Source organism: Herpailurus yagouaroundi, unplaced genomic scaffold (assembly GCF_014898765.1).
Source record: "Herpailurus yagouaroundi ecotype Mexico unplaced genomic scaffold, PumYag 28, whole genome shotgun sequence".
Lineage (NCBI taxonomy): Eukaryota > Metazoa > Chordata > Mammalia > Carnivora > Felidae > Herpailurus > Herpailurus yagouaroundi.
Genome location: NW_024412376.1, coordinates 165,774,935 through 165,797,693, shown reverse-complemented (window position 1 = coordinate 165,797,693; position 22,759 = coordinate 165,774,935). Strand labels below are relative to the sequence as shown.

Sequence of the window (22,759 nt, the reverse complement as noted above, 5' to 3'; positions counted from 1 at the left end):
GCTGCGTGACGTCCCCAGGACTCCGCACGGGTCCCCCCCCCCGCCGCCCCTCGCGGACACCGAAACCCAAGGCAGCACCTGCGAACCCGCGGCAGGACACGTGCCCGGACAGAGTCGTGTTTTCCCTGTGACTGCCCTGGCCTGCGTTTTCAGGAGGAAACAATGCAGCTGAAGTTCCTTTGGCGACAGCGCCCGACCCCGAATGCCGATGCTCCTCTCCGCGCACGGAGGAGGCAGCGTGCGGCGCGTGGCCGGCCCCTTGTCATCACATCCCACACGTGGCCCTGGGGCGTGTGGCCATCACATCCCACACGTGGGCCCTGGCTTGCGTCGGCTGCGTCCTTGGTAAAGAGTACGTGAAATCTTCCTGACCCTCAAGCTCTGTAGGACCGGGACACGAGACCCTTCAATGCAGAAGCAGCCTGCCGGGAAGGTGCAGAGGGTTTCCTTCAGGGGTGGGCGGGGTTCCCCGGCTCTGCCTTCCGCATCTCCCCGCTTCCTCTGACCTGCAGGCCAGCGTGTGTGCCGAGGACGGGTTTCGCAAATGTCCCGGCGCCTTTGAGGACCTGTGCTGCCACCTGACACGAGGCCTGGTTCTTTCCTTTCCTTGGCTGATCTGCACACCAGGCAGCTTCTGACAGCCGTGTGCGCACCAGGCAGAGGCTCGCCTCCTACCACCCGTTCAGCGGGTTCCGGGCCGCAGTCACGGAGCTCAGGCTCTGGAGTCCACGAGACCTACGGCTGGGCACTTGGCCTCTCCGAGCCTCAGTTTCCCCTGCAGTACACAGTCGTCCCCACGCTGCTCTGGGTGGGGCCTGGCCCACGGTGCGCTCTCACTGGGGGCCACCGCTCCAAGCCCTCCCTCGGGAGGGACGGAGCAGGGAGAACTCAGCTGTCTCCCTGGCGGCCGGCTCCGCGGGGGGTCTTGTGGGTTTAGAGGAGGAGCACCGGGTGCGGGGGCATGGACGGAGAGCAGGCCACACCCAGACCCTGCCACGCCAGCCCGGGGGCTGGTGCCAGTCGGCCGAGCCTTGCTTTCTGGGCGCACCGAGGTTGGGGCCCCACCCTGGAAGGGGGGATCGGCCAGGAAACGGGGGTCTAGCAGAGGCAGTGTCGGGGGAGGCAGAGAGGTGGTTGGAAGGTGGCTGGCCGGCCTAGAGGGGCTTGCTGGACGGAGGGCTGGGTGAGAACAAAGCCCCCGGGGGGAGGGGAGGGGAGGGGTGATGACACGGGGGGTTCTGGTGTCACTCGTGGAGCCAAGTGCCCGGCGGGTATGTCCAGATGCCCCGGGACCAGGGGGTGGGGCAGGGCTGCGCTCGCTGCAGAGGCTGGGGGTGGGAGGTCCTTCCTGCCTCTCCCAGCCTCCAGGGCCCCCGGCACTCCTGGGCTCATGGTCGCATCACTCCGTGTCTCCTCCATGCCCTATGGCCCCCCCATATGTGTATCTCCCCTCTGACCCCATAGGACACTTGTTGGACTTAGGGCCCACACTCTCCAGGGGAGTCTCTAGAATCCTTAGCTGCTCACGTCTGCCTTTTCCCAAGAAAGACACTTGCAGGCTTCGCGTCAGGACGTGAGCGTGTCTTTTGGGGGCCCCCGCGGAGCCCCCACACCTGGCTGGACTCTGGCACGGGCTCGAGGAGGCCCCAGAGGAACCGGGGCCGCCGTGTGCGCTCGGCGTGTGAGCTTTGTCTCGGCCCCGTGAGTGAGTTTATTTGTTCTTTCACGGACCTCTCAGTTGTGCTGAGACAGTCGAGTGTCCGCGGCAGGGCCCCGGCGAGTGCCGCCTGTCTTCCCCGGGAGTGGGCTGTGTGACGCAGGAGGAATCCCCAGGACCCTTCGCCCAGGCTTTGGGGCCGGACCCAGCGTGGCCAGGTCCCTGTGGTCCCTTCTGGGGGCCCCGCGCCGAGGGCAACCGCTGAGCAAAAGGGCTCCCGGGCCAGGGGGCGCCCTGCGGCCTTCCCTCTTCTGGCCCCTCCCAGCACGTGCCTGTCTGTCTACACTCTGTGGTGGCACCTCCTTTCTTGCCTAGAGCTCCTTGGGAGGAAGGCGCGTAGGCTGAGGCCCCGGGAGGGCCAGCGAGAAGCCCCCGCTCAGCTGCCCGCTAGTCCCAGGGAGACCAAGGGCCGTGCTGGCCAGTGAACAGACACCCCTTCCTCCCGCCACTCGCCCGCCATCTGCCGCGAAGCCGTCCTCTCGTCCGTGCAGACCCGTAGTGACACTGAGGTGACGCACCCTGTCTCGTCACCCAGAACTTGCTGCCAACCCAAAGTGGCTTTGTGGCCCCATGGCCTCAGTCCCAGCCTGAGGCCGTGCCCTCCCGGTGCCTCCGTGTCCGTGAACCGGGCCCGCCTCGCACTCTCGCCACGAAGATCACTGTGCACTGTGCACCCTCTGCCCCTCCCGCCCGCCTAAGTGCTCTGCACACGTGGGTGCTCTATCGCTACTTTCTCTTCTGTGTCTTGTCTTGAAGTCCCGCTGGCAGCATACGAGTGGCTGGTCTGTTACCTGCTCCGAGAGAGTGTGCAGAAGGTAAACCAAGAGAAGAGATCAGGAAACAGTGACTTTGAAGCAAGAAACAACAGTCAGGTATGCTTGTTCTTAAAATTGCTTTTTGAATTTGCTTTGGATTTCTGTGCTGCCCTGTCCCCATAAGCTGAATGTCCTGCTGGTGGCCGGCCAGGCCCTCCTGCCCCTGTGCCCTCAGGTGTACGACCTGTCTGCACCCTACTTTGCTGCAGGGACCTTGCTGGATTGTGGGTGTCGTGTTTAAAGTGCTCAGTGTCCTCGGGGCGCCTGGGTGGCTCAGTCGGTTGAGCGTCCCACTTCAGCTCAGGTCATGATGTTGTGGTTTGTGGGTTTGAGCCCCGCGTCGGGCTCTGTGCTGCAGCTCGGAGCCTGAAGCCTGCTTCGGATTCTGTGTCCCCCCCCCCCCTGCTCCTCCCCACTCATGCTCTGTCTGTCTCTCTCAAAAATAAACATTCAAAAAAAATTAACAAAACAAACAAAGTGCTCAGTGTCCAGAGCTGTCACTATTGGAGCTGGGACACTGGGCTCTGGGGCCAGGCACCAGCCCTGGTCCCTCCCAGCCGACCAGCGACAGCTTGGTGACTCACGTGAGGTCCCACCGGCCCTGCACTTGGTTGCTCTCAGGTCATTTCTGCCCTTCTCAAGGAGCCTTGGGTCCCAGGGTGGCTTTGGTTCTCGTGTTCGGTCAGGGCCAACTCCTGGGTTCTGGAATCCACGGTATGGAGGCAGCCTGCTCTAACACGCCTCCTGGCGTCAGGAGCTGGCCCGTCATGACCCAGGGTATTGTTGGGGAGGCCATGGATGAAGGAAACAAGAAGTCTCTAGAACTGATGGCGTCCCCTCTCCTTGGTCTCACTTCGTGAGGCTCTGCGTCGAGAACTCGGCGTCCTCATCCGCGCATCTGCAGATGCCTCCGACCCTTCCCGTTACACTGGGACGGCGGCTTCCGCGCTCGGGTGGACGCGGCCAGAAGCAAAGCGGGTGGTGTCTCCCGGGACCTGCCGCACACACCTGCCCAGGTGTGGAGCTCAGGGAACAGGATGGCGTCTTGATTGGAAAGGCCTGGAAGAGTAGACCCAGGTCGGCCCCAGGGCCTCAAGGAAGCGAATTCAGCAGGTGGCTGCAGTTAGCAAACTGTAGCTCGTGTTACAATGACCAAAACTGGGGGGCAGGGAAAGGATCCTTGTGGAATGGCTGGGGCCACGGCAGGCTTAGTCTTTTGGACAGCGACGGCAGCACGTTAGTTTGTCCCACGTCCCTCCGTTCTCTGCATGTCAGGCCGTCACTGTTGACATGGAACAGGTCCTCCATTTCTGGAGGGGAGGAGGGTACAAAAGGCACCTCCGTCCGGATGCCAGAGAGCTTCCCCGGGGGTGGCTGTGGGTCTCCGTGCTGTCCCTCCGCCGCTGTGCCCGACACCCTGACGGTGGGCCCCGAGCAGGGGCGCAGCTGTTTTAGAAATATTTCACCCTTAGACCTTCATTGAAGGACCTCGTAGCAGCATTTCAGTGAGCGGCATGGCTGAAAAGGACGGAGAGGCCAGCTGGCCCAGCCTGGGTTCTGGGTCCAGCAGAGGTGGGGTGCCTGGGGAGAGCTGCTGAGCTGACCGGCACTCAGAAGCTGGGGTGTAGCACGGGGAGCAGCCGTGAGGCCTGGAAGAGAGGTAATGGCCCAAGAGCAGTCTGCATTTTCCGCACCTGGTCTGGATCACGGAGCATTTTAAGAGCGAGCACTGGGTCGTTTCCGACAGCCGAGAGCTCTCACGGCCGGGGCTGGACGTTCATGTGTCCCAGAGAAGATGCTGTCTCTTCCCGTATCATGACTGGAGCAGCAGGACGGCGTGGGAAGAACGTGTCAGAGAACGCTGATGCAGCCTCGGCGTGGGACCAGCCTTAAGACAGGAAACCCAGAAGCTGTAGAAAAAAAACCGTCAGATCAGACTATGTAAACTTTCACTATTTCTATAAACAGAAATCAGGAGACAGACCACAGACTGGGGAAGCACGTACAGCATGACCCACAGACAGCGTCCCCGTGAGGGAAAGGGCTCCCGGGCAGGGAACCAGCCGCTGGCCCAAGGCGGCAGGCACGACAGTTGCTTAACCTGAACCAGGGCCACACGGGTCGAAGGACAGTGACCGGCGGGTCACGGAGGGAGCGAACCTGCTGTGTCCTTGGGGGCAGACGCTGCCTGCTCTCATGTCGTCCCAGCACGAGCTTGCCGGGACTCGGCGGGGGAGGCCGCCGGAGACCGCTGCCGTTCTGCTAACCCGCCACCTGCCCGCTCACAGTAGGCTCTCGAATAGTTGCGTTTATTGCCTCTTTGGGCTGAGTAATCCCCTCCCGGGCTCAAAGTGAGAAAATGTGAACAGGTGGGCTGCAGAGACCCCCTCCCGGAGCCCCCCCCACCCCCACCCGTCCAGAGCCGTCTGCCTCGCAAACGCAGATGAGCTTTCCTCCCCCGGCCACACACGGGCTCCTCGCATATTCTCGTCTCGTGCCGGCCTCTCTGATGCGTAAGGAAATCGAGGCCAAGAGAAATGCCCTGGCTCAGCTGTGCCGACGTCCACACCGGGACAGTTAGGAGTTAGTTTTTTGCCAGAAGTATCCGTCGCTTGTTAATGTGCAGATATCCTCAGTGATCAGAGCACAGCAGAAATGAATACCTGGACCCCGATCGGTTTATACGTGGTGGGGGTGGGGCTCGTGGGAGAGGGGAGCCCGGCACGGGGGACACTGAGGAGAGGGGACAGGGCTAGGGGCAGGGGCCACCCCTCCTGACTCTGCATGTGTGACCGGCCCTGCCTCTGAGTGCTTGCTCTCTGCAAACGGGGTCCCAGGTCCATTGCTGCGTAGTGACAGGTGACCCTCGGCCACATCGGGTCCGAGGTGTGCCTCATCAGACTCCCAAAGGGGACAGTTAAACAGCATGGTGCTGGAGGGTCAGAAGACCGCTTGGGAGCTGAACAGCAGAGCTGTGGCCCCACCGCATGTCCCTGGCTAGTGGAGGTTGGGGAAGCAGGGGCTCCATCCGGACCCGTCCAGAGGCAAGGGGCCCCCCACAGTGTGGACACGTGGGCAGACAGTTCTCGGTGGGACGGAGGCCTGTCCTGTGCTCTGTGTGGTGCTCAACAGCGCCCCCACCTCTACCCACGAAGATGTCAACACCACCCCTGAGTTTTGAGAACCGGAGATGTGTCTGAGGTGGCAGACGTCCCTGGGGGCAGACTTAAGCGAGCAGAGGGCCCCTGACGTTGAGTGCAGCGGTCCTCGGGGGGTCTGGGGCCGCAGCCAACGGAAGCAGACCTGCCCTCTGGCCCACCGAGTCTCAGAGGCCACAGGCCTCTCCCCCTGGGCCGCGCCTCCCTCACACAGGCGTCCTGCCTCCCCAGCCATCTGGACCTAGCACGTGCGGCCCTCACATCGTGGGCTCCACAGCCGTCATGGCGCAGATTCTCAGGTGACGCGCGGAGTGGCCGACGCCCGGCCAGCGGAGCCGTCCCGCATGGACGCGGCCCCCGAGGCTGCCGTGCGAAGGCGCCACCTGCTGGTTTATAACAGGTCAGGTGATGCCAGTGCAGTTTTTCTGATTTAAAAAAATCCGGTCAGATGATCGAGTGGAGATGCAGAAAGAAAAGCTGACGAGCAAAGCTAACAACGACTGGCAGGTACTTCGGATGCTGGGTAAAAAAGGAGACACCGGGACCAGAGGTCTGCAGTGACCTCCTGCTTTCACAGACCCAGCCAGTGTCAGCACCGTGCCCGCAGATGAGACCCGGCCGGGGGCGGCCCCACGCCTTGGCCGCCCGTCAGCCGTCCCCGAACTTCCGGACAGATGTGTGAGTGGGATGGAGAATCGGTTTCCTCGGCAGCCCAGGAGAGAGGGCACAGCGTCACCCCGAGGGGCTGGCCCGGGTCACCCGGCGACTTCTCCGTGGCTCCGGGCGCGGAAGGGGTCCCACGGCGTGCCCTCGTGCCTCCTGGGGGCGCAGGTGTGGCTGTGTGCTCCAGACGGGGCTGCTGACGCCGGCTTTCCCGAGGCCTCGGAGAGCGTAAATGCCAGCTTCGAGCTGGGCATGCTGGTGTGCGGGCCTGTCCGCAGCGCTCCCGCGGGGGCGTTTCTCACGCCGTAACCCCTCCGTGCACCGCCTCACCTGCTGTCCTCGTCCCTGGGTCTGGACGTGCGCCGGAGCTCAGACCTGCGTCTGTGTTCCCGAGGGTTTCTTCCACCGGAAACCGCTGTGACGGGAGCCCCGGCCGCCCGCTCACGGGGGTCGGTGGCCCCGGGCCGTGCTCTGTTTTAAGGTGTACCGCTGCCGTTCCCTGGCCCTGGCGTTCCTGGAGCTCACGGTGGTGCGGACGTTCCACGAGTACGTGCACCAGCCCAGCGTGCCGCCCCCGCTGCGGGCCGTGCTCCAGCGGCTCAGTGCTCTCTACGCCCTGTGGTCCCTGAACCAGCACACGGCCCTGCTCTACCGAGGTGAGGCCCTGCTCTACGGAGGTGAGGCCCTGCGGCCGCCCCTGAGCCCGCCTCCCCGCCCTGTCCCGCCCCGTCCCGCCCCGGAGTGCAGCCTGTTCTGTCCGGGAGGCTTTGGCTCCTCGTCCTGAGCGGTCCTCACAGGCTGCGTGAGCCTGTGGGCAGATGAGGAGCTCCAGCCCCGTGGCAGGAAAAGTGGCATCAGGACGATGTTGCCGACGTAGTTTCACTTTCACTCAGGGTCCCTTTGAAGTCCACTTCCAGTTCAGAGAATATTCCAGAAGGCCCACGTTAGCCAGACAGGGAGTTGGTTACCCACCCCTCGAGTCCCATAGGTCCTACATAGACACAAGCCCAGGCTGCTGGGAGGCACCCTCAGGAATGCCCAGCCTGTGGACCCAGGAGGGCAGCCTGGAGGAGGTGGTGTGTGGGCTGATTCCCGGGAGATTGGTGAACATGGGGCAAGCCTGAGCTTCTCAACCTGTTTTCATTATTGTCCTTCCAAGGAGAGACTTTAGACCTTTTTCCCCAGTCTCCCTCCGGACACGTTAATGCTGTGTCTGTAAGTGTCCTGTGCGTGCATCCGGCCTGGCGAGGAGTCAGCCTGTGTGCCCTACTCCCCTTGCCAAGAACCAGGTTCCCCCTCGGGGCTGGTGTTGCCCCCGGAGGCCACGAGAGCTCATGCGAGGCTAGCAGAGGGGAGGGCGGTTCAAACAGAGGGTGCGGCAGGTGCAGGGCAGGAGACCGCGTGCTTTACGACACAACTCCCAGTGACGGGCAGTTTCCATCACAAAAGGCAAAGAAGAGATTCTGCAGCAAATGCGCTCTCAAATGCACAGGCCGCATGCTTGGGCCCACTAGACGCCACCGCAAGCCGGCCACGGTGGTGGCCGCGGCCTCCAGGTGCATGCGCAGTGATGGGACAGGGACGTGGGAGCCCTGGCCCCGGCCAGCGTGTTCCTGGAAAAGGGCTGCAGTCGGGCCTGGGTGGCAGGGAGCCCTCCTGCGGCGGGGGCGGGGCAGGGCGCCCGGAGGGGCCCATGTGGCTGCAGGGCGCCCGTGCCCAGTGTGACCCGCCCTCTGCTTACAGGTGGCTACTTTTCTGGTGAGCAGGCGGGTAAAATGATCGAGAACGCCATCCTGGACCTGTGTGCACAGGTGAGTCGCGATCACCCTCCTGTGACTCACCCGCGTTCCAGGTAACCGCTGCCTGGTGACACACACACACGAGCGTGCGTGCAACTTTGGGCCAGGACGGGAAAATATGCTCGTGTCAGAAATGTTAGGCAAAGAGTGATTTTTAGGGAGCGTCTTGGAATCCAGACTCTGTAATACGCTGTTTTACAGCTACCTTGGTAATTCTTTTTTCGAGCCTTCCAGGGTACTCGGTGGCCAGCTTAAATTCATTTCGTGGCTTATTTACTTATTTGTTTAGGTACTTAGTGCACAGGAGCGAGTGGGGAAGGGTCAGGGAGAGGGAGAGAGAGGATCCCAAGCAGGTTCTGTGCTGTCAGCGCATCGCGGAGCCCGACCTGGGGCTCGATCCCGCGAACCATGAGCCCGTGACCTGAACCGTAATCAGGAGTCGGACGCCTAACCGAGCCGTCCAGGTGCCTCATTATTTTTTTGTGTATTGTACTCTTTGACCTTTGTCATCCAGAAAGGTCAGGTGGGTCCAGCCCCCGCTTTATGTTCGTGTGGCACCGTGTCCAGTGGGAACGTCTACGGGGGTGAACGTGTCCTGGGGCCGTGCTGTCCCCTGTGATCACCACAGCCCCGTGGGCGGCTGGCGGGTGAAAGTGTGCCCGGTGTGGCTGAGGGTGTCTGTCCTTACTTTGAACCGATTTGCAGTTAAAGGGCCACACGTGCTGGTGCTGCCCTGTCGGGCCCCCGCAGGTAGCTGCGTCCTCTGTCTTCCTGACGTTGGGCAGTTAAGTCAAGGCCCTGCCAGCATTTTATCAGACGTCTCAATGGCCGGTGACGGGCCACCTCATTTGGCCCCTCTCCGTGCTCGGAGCTGATGTAGTTCCAGGTGACCCCTCTCCCCGGACCCCTCGTGAGTGTAGTCCCTCTGACTCCTGGTTTCTGGATCAGCGTCTGTGGCTGCACCGCCCCGGCGTGTGGCCACGTTTACTGTTCCTCGAGCAAAACCAGCGACCACAGGGATTTCCTGTGTGGGCTCCGCGGGGGCCAGCTGCCGTTCACAAAGAGCGCGGCGGGTGTTCCTCTGCTCTCAAACAGCTGAGCCCCCCGAGCCCCCCGCCCGGTGACCGTGACCCCCGCAGGCAGGTGGTCACGTGCACGGTGTGCAGCCGACGCCTCGTCTCCCTCCACCGCCTGGCAGGGCCAGGTCCCCATTCTCGCTCGGGGAGGCCCGGGTCAGGCAGGCGGAGGGGCGCCAGCCCCGTCCGGTGGTTCACGTGGGCATCGTGGGCGGGTGTGCGGCCTCGGCCGAGGTGCGCGGTGAGACGGAGACCCCACGCACGGCCCCCCGAGCCGGACCGTTTCCTTGTCTGGGCGAGGGGGTCGCTCCGCGGACGGCTCCAGGCTTGTTCATCCGAGGCCCGAGGGGCAGAGGGCACGCAGCCGCGGGGCAGACGGGCGGGGGCGCTAAAGAGCAGCCTCTGAGCCCCGTGGGTGTTCTCCTTTCCTCTGCTTCGCGGACTCCGTTGTTCCGCGCTGGCCGCCTGCTTGCCTCCATCGCAGAGGCTGCCCCACTCCAGGGCTCCGGTCAGTGCAGCCGGGACACTTCACGGTTATTTTGGGGAAAAAAACGCTCCTGCATTTCAAGAGAGTTCTTGGGAGGCTCCTCACAGAAGTTCCACGTGTCCCAGTGAAAGGTGACTCGCACGAGGGGAGGGTCATAAAAGCGCTGTGCACCGGCAGCCTTCGTGGGACAGCCTTCCCGGGCCCCCATAAACACCTTCCCCGTCACATTTTTTCCGGACATACTTTCCTCTGCTGCGGCGGCAGCTGCCCAGATGGGTCAGGATTCAGACACAAATCTCGGAGGACGGCTGCCAGTTAGCGAGCCTGCAGGACGCTTTTACGAGGGGCCCCTACCTTACTGAAAAGCAGTTAACACGCTGGAAGTCTTGAGTGATTAGCAACGTGCTGAAAATATTCAGACGCGCCCCCGGGGGATCTGTAGTCCAGGCCAACGAAAAGATAATGCGTTACTGGCCGAGCCGCGCGCGCGCCTGCTGTGGTCAGCGTTGCTAGCGGGTCGTGGCAACAGGCGGCCCGGGCTCTGTTTCTTAGGGGTCGCCATGGAGATTTGCAGGGGTTGCCAGGCATACGGACTTTGTTTCCCAACAGCTGAAAGACGACGCCGTTGCCCTGGTGGACGTGATCGCCCCTCCCGACTTTATCCTGGACTCACCGATTGGCAGAGCCGACGGCGAGGTGAGCGCAGCTGTCCCCCTGCGGCCCGGCGGGAACCGCCGTGTGTCCGAGCGCGAGCGGGGGCTGCTCCGGGGGCCGGCGGTGGCTGTGGCAGAGCCCGAGATGCTGACGTGGGCCCGGAGCGCCCTGGCGCCTTCTGGGGACTTGTCACGCTCGGGCGGCGGTGGAGGGAGCGGCCGGGAGATGTCTGGGGTGACTTAGCCATCCTGCCCCCCCCCCCCAGCCCGCCTTCCTCTGAGATGGGGGCGGCCGCACCACCTTCGTCGGCCCGGGGCGCCGGGTCAGCACAGGCCCTCGTGCGGCCCTCGCGCTCACACCCCCGGGGGCCCGTTGCCGGGCCTGACCCCTTCTGGCCACCGGGCGCTCACCCCTCGTTCCTTCACTTCCCGGCAGCCCCCCTCGGCTCCCCGATCTGTCCTGTCGCGCCATGCTGCAGGATGATTTCTTAAAGTGATCTCGTCGGGCTGCTCTTCTGTTGAGCCCTCATACCGGAAACTGCAGGCACGGCCCTTCCCACACCCCCAGCCTGGCGGCCTGACCTCTGCCTGGTTCTCCGAGGTCGTTTTATGCCGTGCTCCTCCGGCCCTCTGGACTCCAGCCTCACCATCCCTCTCTGTTGTGGTGTGTGAGCTTTCCCACCCCAGGGCCTTTGTACCTGCTGTTCCTGGACCACTTCCATTCATTGGCTCCAACCAAAGTGCCCCCACCCCCAGGCGTGTGCTCCACCTTGTCCTGCCCTGTGATCCTTGTGCTTGTTACTGAGCCAGCTCATAACCCTGTGTGCTGGCTGATGCTCACAGGTCTGTTCAGCACCTCCCAGCACTGCGCTATCAACAGGCCCCTGTGTTACCGCGGGGACGTTTCAGTGTGTTAAAGTCACTTACCTGAGGTCTTGCGGCTGTGAGCAGTGGAATAGGAATGACTCCCGCCTGACCCCCGACCCCCAAGACTGTGTGTTTTCTGTGGGGACACGTGCCGCCGACCCAGGCTCTGTTTCGGTGGAAATCGGACAAAAGGGGACAGCACCCCTGCACGTGTGCTCAGGGGAACGCTGGACTCGGTTCTTTGCAAGATCACATCCGGGAAAGGGGCACGGCCCAGGCCACGCGTGGGGTTTTGGGATGGTGCACTGGGCCCCGGGGTGGGCAGGACAGAAGTCCCCCGTTGACTCAGGCTGGCAGGGGACAGTGGCCCCCATGGAGGCCTGCGGTCCTCGCGCTGCAGGGTTGGGCGTCTGGCCCCCTCCCACACGGTGCATGTCGCACGCCCATCGTGCCGGGGGGAAACCCACCCTCCGGAGAAGCCAGGTGGTCTGCCCACAGCTGCCCCACCAGGGGCAACGGAGCCAGGGTTTGGGGACAGATCTACCTTTTGGAGAGGAGGCAGGAGGCCGAAATGGGTCCCCGGTGTGGCCAGGGCCCCCTCAGGCGCACGGAGGAGGACGTGCCGACAAGGCCACGGGAGAGGGCTGGCCCGGGCCCGTGGGGGGCGCGTGAGGAGGAGACACGGCAGGGGCGGTGGCGTCACGGAGCGCGGGGACGTGGCCGCCCCCGGGGCCCCGAGCACAGGGGGGTGTTGGCGCTCACAGAAGGCGCCAGTGCGGCTGGCCCACTCGAGCCCGTGCCCGTGCGGCTGCCCTGCAGAGGCAGCCAGCCTGACGGGCAGGAGAGCGACCGGTGCCCGGGGGCACGTCCCGCGGTGTGGGGACTCCACGGTGGGAAGCAGAGCCGGCCCGAGGCTCACCTGTCGGGGTGGTTTCTGGGGTGCACACCTTAGCCAGGTGCCGCCACGTGAGACGTTCGTCTTGAGTGAACGAACACAGCCGCCAGAGGTTATTAGAGACGATCGTTAAGCGAAGCCCGAAGCTCCGAGCGGCCACGGAGCCCGTCACCAGGCGAGCCCGAGTGTGTGTGTCTGGGAGGGGGCAGAGCACAGTGTCGGAGGCAAATTGCAGGCGATTCTCCCAAGTAAAACCTGTCGATCCCAGCCAGGCACAGCGTAGGCCCCTTCCTTGTCTCCGCGGGCTGGAGGTCAGCCTGGGAGCCCGGTTGGGGGCGGGCGAAGGACCAGCCACCAGCTCCCGCGACGCTCACGGCCTTTCGTCCGGGACGGCGGCCGCTCTCCTTGTCCCGCGGGGCTGCCCAGCGGGAGGCCGTTGAGTGTGGAGGTCCCGGAGGAGGAGGCAAGCCGGCAGCCGCGTGGGGACAGGGCACGTCAGGGCCGAAGGCTAGCGCACGCTTGCAGAGTCCGGGCAGGAGGCGTGAGAAGCCGTCCTCGTAAACGCGTCTACCCTCTGCTTTCGGTTAGAGAAAAAGATTTCCGTGAATTAGATCCCCTTCAAGTTTGCTAAAAGGTGACAGAACGTCCTGTGTTTTCAGCAAAAGCTAACGAGGGGGTTTGCGTCTGCCCCCTCGGCCGTCCTCAGGAAACTTGTGTATTGTTCACGCGTGTGCTCCTTGTTTGCAGCTCTATAAAAACCTCTGGACCGCTGTCCTTCAGGAGAGCCAAGTGCTGGAGCGGGCATCGTGGTGGGCGGAGTTTTCTGCCAGTAAGACCCACGTGGAAAGTCTGAAGTCGAGGCTGTAGGCTCACCGGCTCGCTCAGCTGAGTCTGAGTGAGCTCATCCAGCTGATGAGGACATTGACCTCAAATGCTGGTTCTGGAAGATACTGGAAATGGCTGCCGCCTTCTGAACGCTCGTCTGATGGTCCTGTGCCCGTCCCGTCTCCCGACCTCACCGGGAGGGCTCAGCCCCGGAGCGTGGGCCGGACGAGGCCGCCAGCCGCTCATTATTAAGAGGTTCTCTGGTCGGATGACCTTTTGCATTCTGATTTTTCTACAAAGCTCTGCTTCACTGAACGCTTAATGATGCCAGCGTGATGCTTTTTGTTAACTAATGTGACTTTATCGGGTAATTAAATTGTATTTTAATCATACCCGGATGACGTAGTGTTAGATGTTTAAGGAGAAGAAAATCTATTTCATGACTTCCTTATGGGAACATAGAAGTTTCCATCAAGGAAGCGTTTCCAAAGAAAAAAGACGCGTGACACCAGTCTGGTCAGTTTCAAGTCCTGACCCGCCGGCCTCGTGCACGTTGCTGTCTAGCGGTCTGCTGCTCGGGTGGGTCCGTTGCACATTCAGCCAGCGGCTCGGAGCTCCCCACGCCGCGCGTGAGTGCGAGCTCCTTCCGGCAGGGGCCAGGTCAGAGGTTGCCAGACGCCCACCCGGTCACTTTGTGTCCCGGCTCCAGGTGACGGGCTTGGGGGCCCTTCTCCGTTTCGGGGGTCTGCCCCTTGGCCCGAGCGCAGCAGGCGCACGTGACCCAGGCGCCCGCGGAGCACAGGTGGTATCAAGCGGACGAGGACGGAGTCTTACCTTCCCAAACAGCCCAGAGTGGCCCTGAGCTCTGTTTCCAGCTTCGGAAACCCCCTGGGTGGTGGCCCTGACTTCTCAAGCCTCAGCCCCACTCCCCGAGCCCCCAGGGCAGCCAGGAGCACATCAGTGGGTAACAGGGGCGGCTTCCGATGAGCACTTACTGCGTGCAGGGACTTTGCTGTCCCCACCTCCTTGGACCCTCAGACGACCGTGTGAGGGGAGTCGTGTTACTGTGCCCGCTGACCCCCAAACGCCTAAATCACCGCCATGGGCCAAACAGCCAGGAAGTGCGGGGTGGCCCGGGCACGAGGTCCCCTGCGTGGCCGTCCCAACATCGTTGGCCCGGCACGGGGCTGGCACGGAGCAGGCGCTCACTAGAATCGGTGTCCTGGTTTTAAGCAGGAAGCAATCCAATGGCACCCGAATTTAATATGCCTCCCGGCGGGCGGTGGGTGGTTTTTGCCAGCAGCCCCAAAGGGGTCGTCTGGGTCGAGGGTGCTGCGTCTAAGGGCACCACACATTGGCTCTTGGTGTCACACGTGCAGCTTCTCTGAGGATTTGCTGTCACGTCCGTCCATCAGGAATGTCTTTGTCCCTGAAGCACGGCAGCTGGCACGTCATACAGACTGGAAATCCGGCCGTGCGGCCGACACGTGGCCCTTGGGCACTGGGAACCGTCAAAGAAAACATCTCCACTCTCAGAGATAACCCCTGGCCATGTGTTCATTTACTCTGGGGCCAGAGGGCAAAGGATTCGGTCCCTCGTGGTCCTGATTGGCCGGATCGGCCCCCGCCAGTCCGAGGCACGAACGTTGACGGACTTGTGCCCACCGCTTGGGGCCTGGTGGGTGGTTCATCCGTGGGGCGCCCCATTCCTGAGGCCCCCCTCTGTGTCTGTGCACTCGCCCGTGTGCGTGTGATTCCCGTAACAGAAACGGGGTCATCCTCTTGCCGCACTCCCTTTCCCGCTTAAAGCCACACCTCGGGCATTCCCCTATCCAGCAGCACGAAGGTTCAAGTCCACAAGCCTCCTGAGGGGCGCGGACGTTAGGGTGTCTGCTCCGAGCAGCTCCGTGCACGGGTCCGCCCCTGGAGGCCGGCTCGCCGGGACCAGCGCCTTGAGGGTGGGGTTTGTGAGTCCCAGATGGTGGCACCAGGGTGGACAAGCATAGGGTGAGAGCCAGGCGGGGCCAGATCGCCTGGGCGGATCCCCGTGTGTCCCTGGTGAAACCGCACGCACCAAAGTCTGCCAGTTCTGCGGTTTGTCGGCATTGATATGGGCTGATGCAGAAGCAGACACAGGCCTGGCCTGCACGCGGCACCTGGGTGCGGGGTGTCTCTGTGTTACCACACTGCTCCCTCGCCCCTCCCTGCAGTGTCCTCCTGGTTCTAGTGTGAGAGGTAAGGAGCCCTGACACCTCCTGGGCAGGTGCACCCTTCTCTGCCCCCCACTGAGGCTGCACGGGTCTTTTCATCCATTTAGAGACTGTTTCTATGTGTTCTGTGATGACTGTCCCTTCTTGGTTTTTTTTGCCTAACGGAGCCTTTCGATTTTACGATATTTTGTTGATTTTAAACATACTTTTTACATATTAAGGACAATAAGCCTGAACATATACGTATGGTCTATATGACTCTTCCTTATTTATCATCTGCCTTTTAATTAATTTTTTCTTTTTGCTCTAACATGATGTTTAAAATAAAATTTGAAATCTTATATACATAAAACTAAGAATCTTTTCTGCCCCGGCCTTTGAGGTCATGCTTGGAAAGTTCTCTCCCACACCAAGATTGTTGCTATTTTCATTTATTTTTCTCAGTGTGCATCACAGTATTTAACTGACCAGGAAGTCACTTGGAGGTACGGTGTGAGGTAGGGATCCAGGATAGCTGGCCCCTTGCATGGACCAACCAGAATGGCCACTTGGATCAAATGCCAGAATCGTGGATGTTCCAGGGCCTATTTCTGCCTTTTTCTAGTTTATTTCTGCCTTTTCTCACGTCAGCTCCTCCCGTTTCTGTTCTTGTGGCTTTCGTACTTTTCAGTATCCTTTGGAGCAGGTAAAGCCGTGCTGCTCATCTTTTGAAAAACATTTCTTTTTTTTTTTTTTTTTAATTTTTTTTTTCAACGTTTATTTATTTTTGGGACAGAGAGAGACAGAGCATGAACGGGGGAGGGGCAGAGAGAGAGGGAGACACAGAATCAGAAACAGGCTCCAGGCTCCGAGCCATCAGCCCAGAGCCCGACGCGGGGCTCGAACTCACGGACCGCGAGATCGTGACCTGGCTGAAGTCGGACGCTTAACCGACTGCGCCACCCAGGCGCCCCGAAAAACATTTCTTAAGTATGCACATTTTAATTTTGGTATCGTTTTGTCCTTGCGAGCTCTCCCTTCCCCAGATTAATGAACCATTCTTTGGAATTCGGGGGTTTTGTTTAATTTATAGATCACTATCAGGAGAATTTATATCTATATGGCGAGTAGTCTTCCCAGCTAAGACCATTTTTTCAGGTTTTTAATAAAAGGCTGTTTTGTTTTGGTATGTTTACTTTGTAACTGGTCCCTTTCAAAAAACCTGAATTATAATAGTCTTTCACTGATTCTCTTCAGTTTTCTCTGTATGTCATTGGCAAATACCGATGGTTTGGCCATTACCTTTCCAAAACCTTCACCGGGCATTTAACCTTCCTGGCTAGCATCTGCCGGCCCTGCCGGAACAGTTTACTTACAGGTGATGGTGGCACCCTTTGTCTGGTCTCAGACGTTCAGGAAATGCCTTCAGCGGTTTGCGTTGGTGCGATGCTGGGGGGGGGGGGGGCCCGGGGGATGTGTGGCAAAGACAGACAAAGGCAGAAGACCACGCGAGGGACCTTCTCTCTTTGCACACAGGTGTGTGCTCGTGGCCGGATGTCGGACTCCCCGAGGACAACGGCTGCAGAGTGGGGTCCTCTCTCAGACGAGGAGCCGGCCCCCTGCGGCTACGTGGGGCCGGTGGGTGGATACAAATGGAAACCACACCAGCACGAAGAAGAACCCGCCAAACCCCATCATCGTTTGTGAGAGCCCATTAACATCCTGGGATTGAGGTCTTCCTTGTGGCCACCACGGTGGCTGTTGGGCCCTCTGTTACCGTGGGACGTGTCATTGATGTTTGGTGACTGTCACTTTTGATGTGCTTCTGATAGCCCGGCCTAAGTCTAGTCACCTCTACCCCGGTCTTTTTTATCCCGCCGGGACCACCCCTCTCACAAAGTCAGCATGCACCCAGCACCCAGCACCCAGCCGCACCTGGCACCACGCCAAGGGCAACGGGCGTGCGTCCCGTCCCCAAGCCTCCCTTCCGCGAGACTTGGCGCACGCAGCCGTTTGGACATTGCCCACGCTCCATGCGGACTGTGTCCCGCCAGACGGTGGGCCCTGTCAGAAGACACAGGAGGCCACACGGCTTCAGGCAACGGCCTCCAGGCACAGGAGCAGCTCAAGGCAGGCCACCCGGGCCGACAGACCCCACGCAGGCAGCCCCGGCATCAGACCGGCCCCCCGGTCACCTGCAGAACAGCCCTGCCGGGTGGCTCCTGACTGTGTGTGAGGTCCACTCTCCATGGGGGGCAGGAAGACATCCTCAGTCTCTGGATCGAGGACTCCTGGCCACGTGGTGCAGCCCAGTGAGCCCACGCAGCCCCTGCTTCGCGTTCGCATTCTCCCTACGGCCACCTGCCGTCATCGAAACTTCTATGCGGGGACTCTTCTCAGCTGTGGGCACTGATCCTGAGTCCAGGAGGTCAGGGAGGCCCTGTGAGAACCCAGGGGTCCTGCCGGCTGCCGGGAAAACTCTCCTGCCCCGTTTCCCTTCAAGCGCAAGGACGGACCTCAGCTGGTTCCTGTCGAGCCAGGCTGCCCAGCGGCCCGGGGAGGTGGCCCAGCTCTGACAGCCCCAGAGGCAGGCAGTCCTGGCCCCGTGAAATGGCGTGTGAGCACAGTCACTCCCTTTACGTGCTCGCGCATACAGCTAGGTTCGCCAGTCTCTTGGGGAGGGGCCCACGTTGTGCTGAACTGTTTGCTTTGCAAGAGGAACCCTGAGTGTGCGCCTACAAAGGCCGGAGGCTTGGGGCGTGAAAACAGGACGCGAGAACAGTCCCTGGGTGCGTGTCCCAAGTGCCCGAATTCAGTTCGCAAACAGTTCTGACATCTCTCGAGATCTTCCCCCTGAGCAAGGCTTGCAGAGACAAAGTCAGTTTTCGGGACTGTATTCTCAGGTCATCGTCCTTAAACGCCCTAGCCCGATGTTCCTTCTGGCAACCCGGAGAGGCTGGTGGCAGCTTCTGGAAAGGACCAGCTTTGGACGCGGGTCCAGGTTCAAGGCCTGTGTGGTCACTGGGTGTGGAGGCTTGCGCACACTGCTTCCCGTTCCTGAGGGTGTTTGCTCCTTTATAAGTCACAGTCCCGAGCAGGAAGGCCTACAGCTCACTGACCAGGACGCTTGTGACCGGGCACTGTGGCCAGTGGTGATGTGCGGAGTCTGAGGACCCCCACCTCTGTTATGGGCCTGGATTCTGGGGAGAACGGGGTAGCCAGTGACCCTGGGGACGGGAAGGGCCGTCCCATGGCCTTTACAAAGATGCCAAGATGGGGAATGACCCTGTGTGGTCCCACCAGCTGCCCACACGCGCCCAGGGGCCAGCTCTGCTCTTGGCCTCCAGCCCTCCCACCTCAAAAGAGGGTCTTTTCCAGGAACCAGGGTGGCCACAGCAGGAACTTCCCGTGGATCCTGGACCTGCACAGAGGGCCACCCCTTGGGCGCGCCCTGGTTACGTGGTCTCTGTCTCCGTATGGGCACCCCTAACACCCGGTCATCAAGGGCCAGGGGCCTGGTGGGCGGTTCGCTCCTTCCCTGGGTGCTGCTTGGCTGCCCACGTGACTTTCCAGCCCCAGGATAGCCGCTGGGCACCGCGCCTGAGCCTGGCGCCCTCGGTGTCCTTCCTCGGGCTTCTGTGTGGATGCGGGTGTAGTACCGGGAAGGATCTTGCTTCCCACTTCACGTGACGGCTACTGCGGCCCATTACCTTCCCTGCCCAGCTGTCCCCCTTTTCCCAAAAGGGATTACGTGACATTCCTCCTCCTCCGTGTCATAGCCCAGAATTCCCTGGAAAACACTGACTGGTTTGTGGTCAGTCTTCCCACCAGCCTGGAAGCTCATTAAAGTCAGGGATTGGATTGGATCTGAATCCTCCATTGCCTTCAGCGCCCAGCACAAGCCCACTCATGGGAAGTGTTTGGCAAGCACTGAAGGGAGGCATGGACGGATGGATGGGTGGATAGATGGGTGAGTGGGTAGGTGAATGGGTGAGTGGATGGGTGGGTGGGTGGGTGGATGGGTGGGTGGGTGAGTGGGTGAGTAGAAGGATCGATAGAAGGGTGGATGGATGGGTGAGTGGGTAGGTGAATGGGTGAGTGGATGGGTGGGTGGGTGGGTGAGTGGGTGAGTAGAAGGATCGATAGAAGGGTGGATGGATGGGTGAATGTTGGGTGGCTGGCTGGGTGGATGGATGGATGGATGGATGGGCGTGTGGATGGGGGGTGGGTGGGTGGACAGATGAATCAATGAGTTAAATGAAAAAGATGAATGAGTAAATAAATGAATGAAATGAATGAATGAATGCATGATTTGGGTGGGTCTAGATATTCCACAGGGAAGGAGGACCATTTTGGCCCCAAGTTCCTTAGCGATGGGCATATACAGCTATGGTCTCATCACTCTACCAAGTGGGGCGACTCACCCCTCCCCATAGGAGACACGGGCTTTCCTGTCACTAGCCTGGGTTTGTGCTGTTGCTTCGGCCCCCACGCTGACCCCTCCCCACCCCTGCCACCTTTCCAGCCCCAATGCTGGCTGCAGCTCCTGGTTAGCCGCCCCTGGGTGGGGTTGCCTCCCTCTGGACCAGGGAGGGGGTTCTTGTTGAGCCCCTCACAGGGCCCCGCCCATGAGGTGCCGGGTGGAGGGAGGGGTGAGCAGAGGTGTGGACGCGTCCTTCACCCCAAGGACGGATGGAGTCCCATCTCCAGCAGGCATACCCTGTGGACAGCCTCAAAACTGATGCTGGAGCCCTAGGACCAGACAGAGTTCAAGAGCCGGTGAAAAACCCGTTTTTCATCTTGCAACATCATTGCGGTTGAAATTCTTTAAAAATCATCCCAAGGAGAAAAGCGCGAGCCGCAGCTCTCCTCCAGTCCCACGGAGTGAACAAATGTTGTTTCCAGAGATGCTCGCTTGCCAGTTGCAGTAACTGAAGCCTTTGAGGCAGGCGGGTCTGTTCCCGTGGAGAATATCAAGTGGATGACAGGACTCAGGATGACGGTTTGTGAGCACGAACTCCAGAACTGCCCAAGGAGGCTGCGGTCGCACATGCTCAGCCCGTCACTCCGCGCAGGGTGCAGGCCCTCCGTGGGGACCCGTGCAGGAGGGGGCTGGCTGCCGGGCAGGGCGAGTGGAGGAGGGGAGCTCCGCAAGAAGGACTCTGAAGTCCCGGGTCTTGTGGCCACGGTGCTTCCGATCTCGGCTTTTACGCCCTCCTTCCCCGAAGTGACAGCCACCCGAGGTGTCATGGCCGAACCGTGTCCCTGCAAACCCATATGCGAAGCCCTCACCCCCAGCATCTCAGAACGTGACCGTGTTTGCAGATGGGGACTTTACGGAGGTGATAATGAGGTCATGTGGGTGAGTCCTGATCCAGTGCAACAAGTGTCCTTGTAAGGAGAGTAGGACACAGACATGCAGAGGGCCGGCCACGTGAGGACACGGGGAGAGTGATGGCCGTCAACATGCCAGGCAGAGAGGCCTCTGGGGAATCAGCCTGGATCTCAGACTCCCAGCCTCCAGAAGCATGAGGAGAGAAGTTTGGATCTCCATCCATTTCCGAGAAGGAAACTGAGGCAGCGAGTGGCGTGGCGGCTGGCCCAGGGTCCCTCTGACAGTGGGGCACATGCACGCGGGGTGTGTGGATTTCAATTTCTGGTTCTGCTGCCCGGAGGGAAATAAGGGGACACGTGTGTCCAGGGAATTCACGGGGCGGGTGGACACTGGGCCACACGGATGTTCACGGGGAGGCGGCGGGAGACGTGTGCGTGACGCTGGCTGGGGAATCAGTGTCCACTTGGGGCCCGCCACACAGCCAGCGTCAGAGCGAGGACGTGGGCCCTGAGGGTGGGCAGCGGCCCACAGGCGGGAGCTGGGTGCAAACCCAACCCCCCCTCCTCCACAGCGCAGGCCCCCAGCAGTTTACCGTCCACGTGTCACCTGATCCGAGAGGTGGGGGTCATCCCCATTCTCCAGATGAGGAGGCTGATACCGGGACGGCCTCAGTGACCAGCCTGCGGTCCCCTCGGGGAGGGCTCCCTCGGGCGAGGGGCTAGTCCAGAGGAGGCTCCGGGACCGCTGTGTGCGAAAAAGAGCAAAGGGAGACTTTCTGCCTTGTGGTCTGTCTGGGTGTTCTGTCTGTGGTAAGCTCTTCCTTCTAGAAGGTTCCTTCCCTCCACCTTCTCCTCAGGCCCTTCCAGCCACACTGGCATACCAGGGGGTCACAGGACACAAGTTGGTGGTTCTTTCTGGAGCGTTTGGGGGTGGGCAGGGAGTGTTAAAGATTTAGGAAAGACTCTGTTACAGAATAGAAAGCCCGAGGAGTTTGGGATGGTCCGTCCTCACTGGACCGTGAAGAAGGTGGGTGTCCAGTCGCCCCCCCCCCCCCGTGCGCTCACTCACCTGCCGTCAGGTGAGCCCCAGGGGTTGCGAGGAGCTGGGTTTACAGCCAGGCAGACCCAACCTCCCAGAGAGGGCAGGCGGTACAGGGCACTCAGGGACAGGAGGCCGCAGAACCCTCACCTCTGCGCCCCTCCTACTTCCTGTCTGTGGCCACGGTGACGGTGATGATGAAAGCTCTGCGGACGGTGCCCGCCCCCATCCCAGGGTACCCCACCCCGGCCTGGCTGGCCTTCGGCGGGCCCAGGCGGCCGAGACCTCGCTTCGTGCAGAAAGCTGTGACAGCAGCCCAGCCAGGGGGACACACGGTCCTTTGTGGGGACCGGAGGGAAGCAGGCATGGGCGTCCTGCCCAGCTGCTGGCATCAGACGGGCGTCTGGTCTGTGTTTGCTCCCTGTCTTCCCGCAGCCAGGCTGGAGAAGTGCCCCTTCCACCGGCTGCAGGGGAGCGACCATGTCCTTTCCCTGGTGTGCTCCAGGACCAGGACCACAGTGGTTTCAACAGACCCCAGCCTCCGGCCAGGTACCGCACTTCCCCAAGCCCCCCTGAAAACTCCGGGGGCATGGGGGTGCCGTGGCCACCAACACCATGAGCGCCTGGGCCTTCCAGCCCCTCCCACCTCCACCAGCCCCTCCCACCTCCACCAGCCCCTCCCACCTCCATCCGGTCCCTCCCACCTCCACCCAACCCTCCCACTTCCACCAGCCCCTCCCACTTCCATCCGGTCCCTCCCACTCCACAAGACCCTCCCAACTCCACCCAACCCCTCCCATCTCCTCCAGGCCCTCCCACCTCCACCCAGCCCCTCCCATCTCCTCCACCCAGCCCCTCCCATCTCCTCCAGCCCCTCCCATCTCCACAAGCACCTCCCCCCTCCACCAGCCCCTCCCACCTCCATCCAGTCCCTCCCCCAACTTCCATCCCCCACTCCACCTCCGCCCAACCCCTCCTACCTCCACAAGCCCCTCCCACCTCCATCTAATCCCTCCCATCTCCACCCAACCCCTCCCATCTCCTCCAGGCCCTCCCACCTCCACCCAGCCCCTCCTATCTCCTCCACCCAGCCCCTCCCATCTCCTCCAGCCCCTCCCATCTCCACAAGCACCTCCCCCCTCCACCAGCCCCTCCCACCTCCATCCAGTCCCTCCCCCAACTTCCATCCCCCACTCCACCTCCGCCCAACCCCTCCTACCTCCACAAGCCCCTCCCACCTCC

General features: G+C 61.5%; 1 protein-coding gene across 3 annotated transcripts in view; it reads left to right on the top strand.

Annotated features, from left to right (window-relative positions):
* ACOX3 (acyl-CoA oxidase 3, pristanoyl) overlaps nt 1–13,347 on the top strand; it is a 35,701-nt gene extending 22,354 nt beyond the window's left edge. The window contains exons 13-17 of one of the 3 annotated variants that reach the window (XM_040488885.1): nt 2,474–2,589; nt 6,835–7,009; nt 8,097–8,164; nt 10,325–10,411; nt 12,878–13,347. In XM_040488885.1, coding sequence (XP_040344819.1) covers nt 2,474–2,589; nt 6,835–7,009; nt 8,097–8,164; nt 10,325–10,411; nt 12,878–12,997 — 566 coding nt within the window. In that variant the 3' untranslated portion in view covers nt 12,998–13,347. Of the gene's footprint in view, nt 1–2,473; nt 2,590–6,834; nt 7,010–8,096; nt 8,165–10,267; nt 10,412–12,877 lie in introns of all 3 variants that reach the window. The other 2 variants (XM_040488875.1, XM_040488893.1) reach the window with 2 other exon arrangements.
* Nucleotides 13,348–22,759: the final 9,412 nt, after the last annotated feature.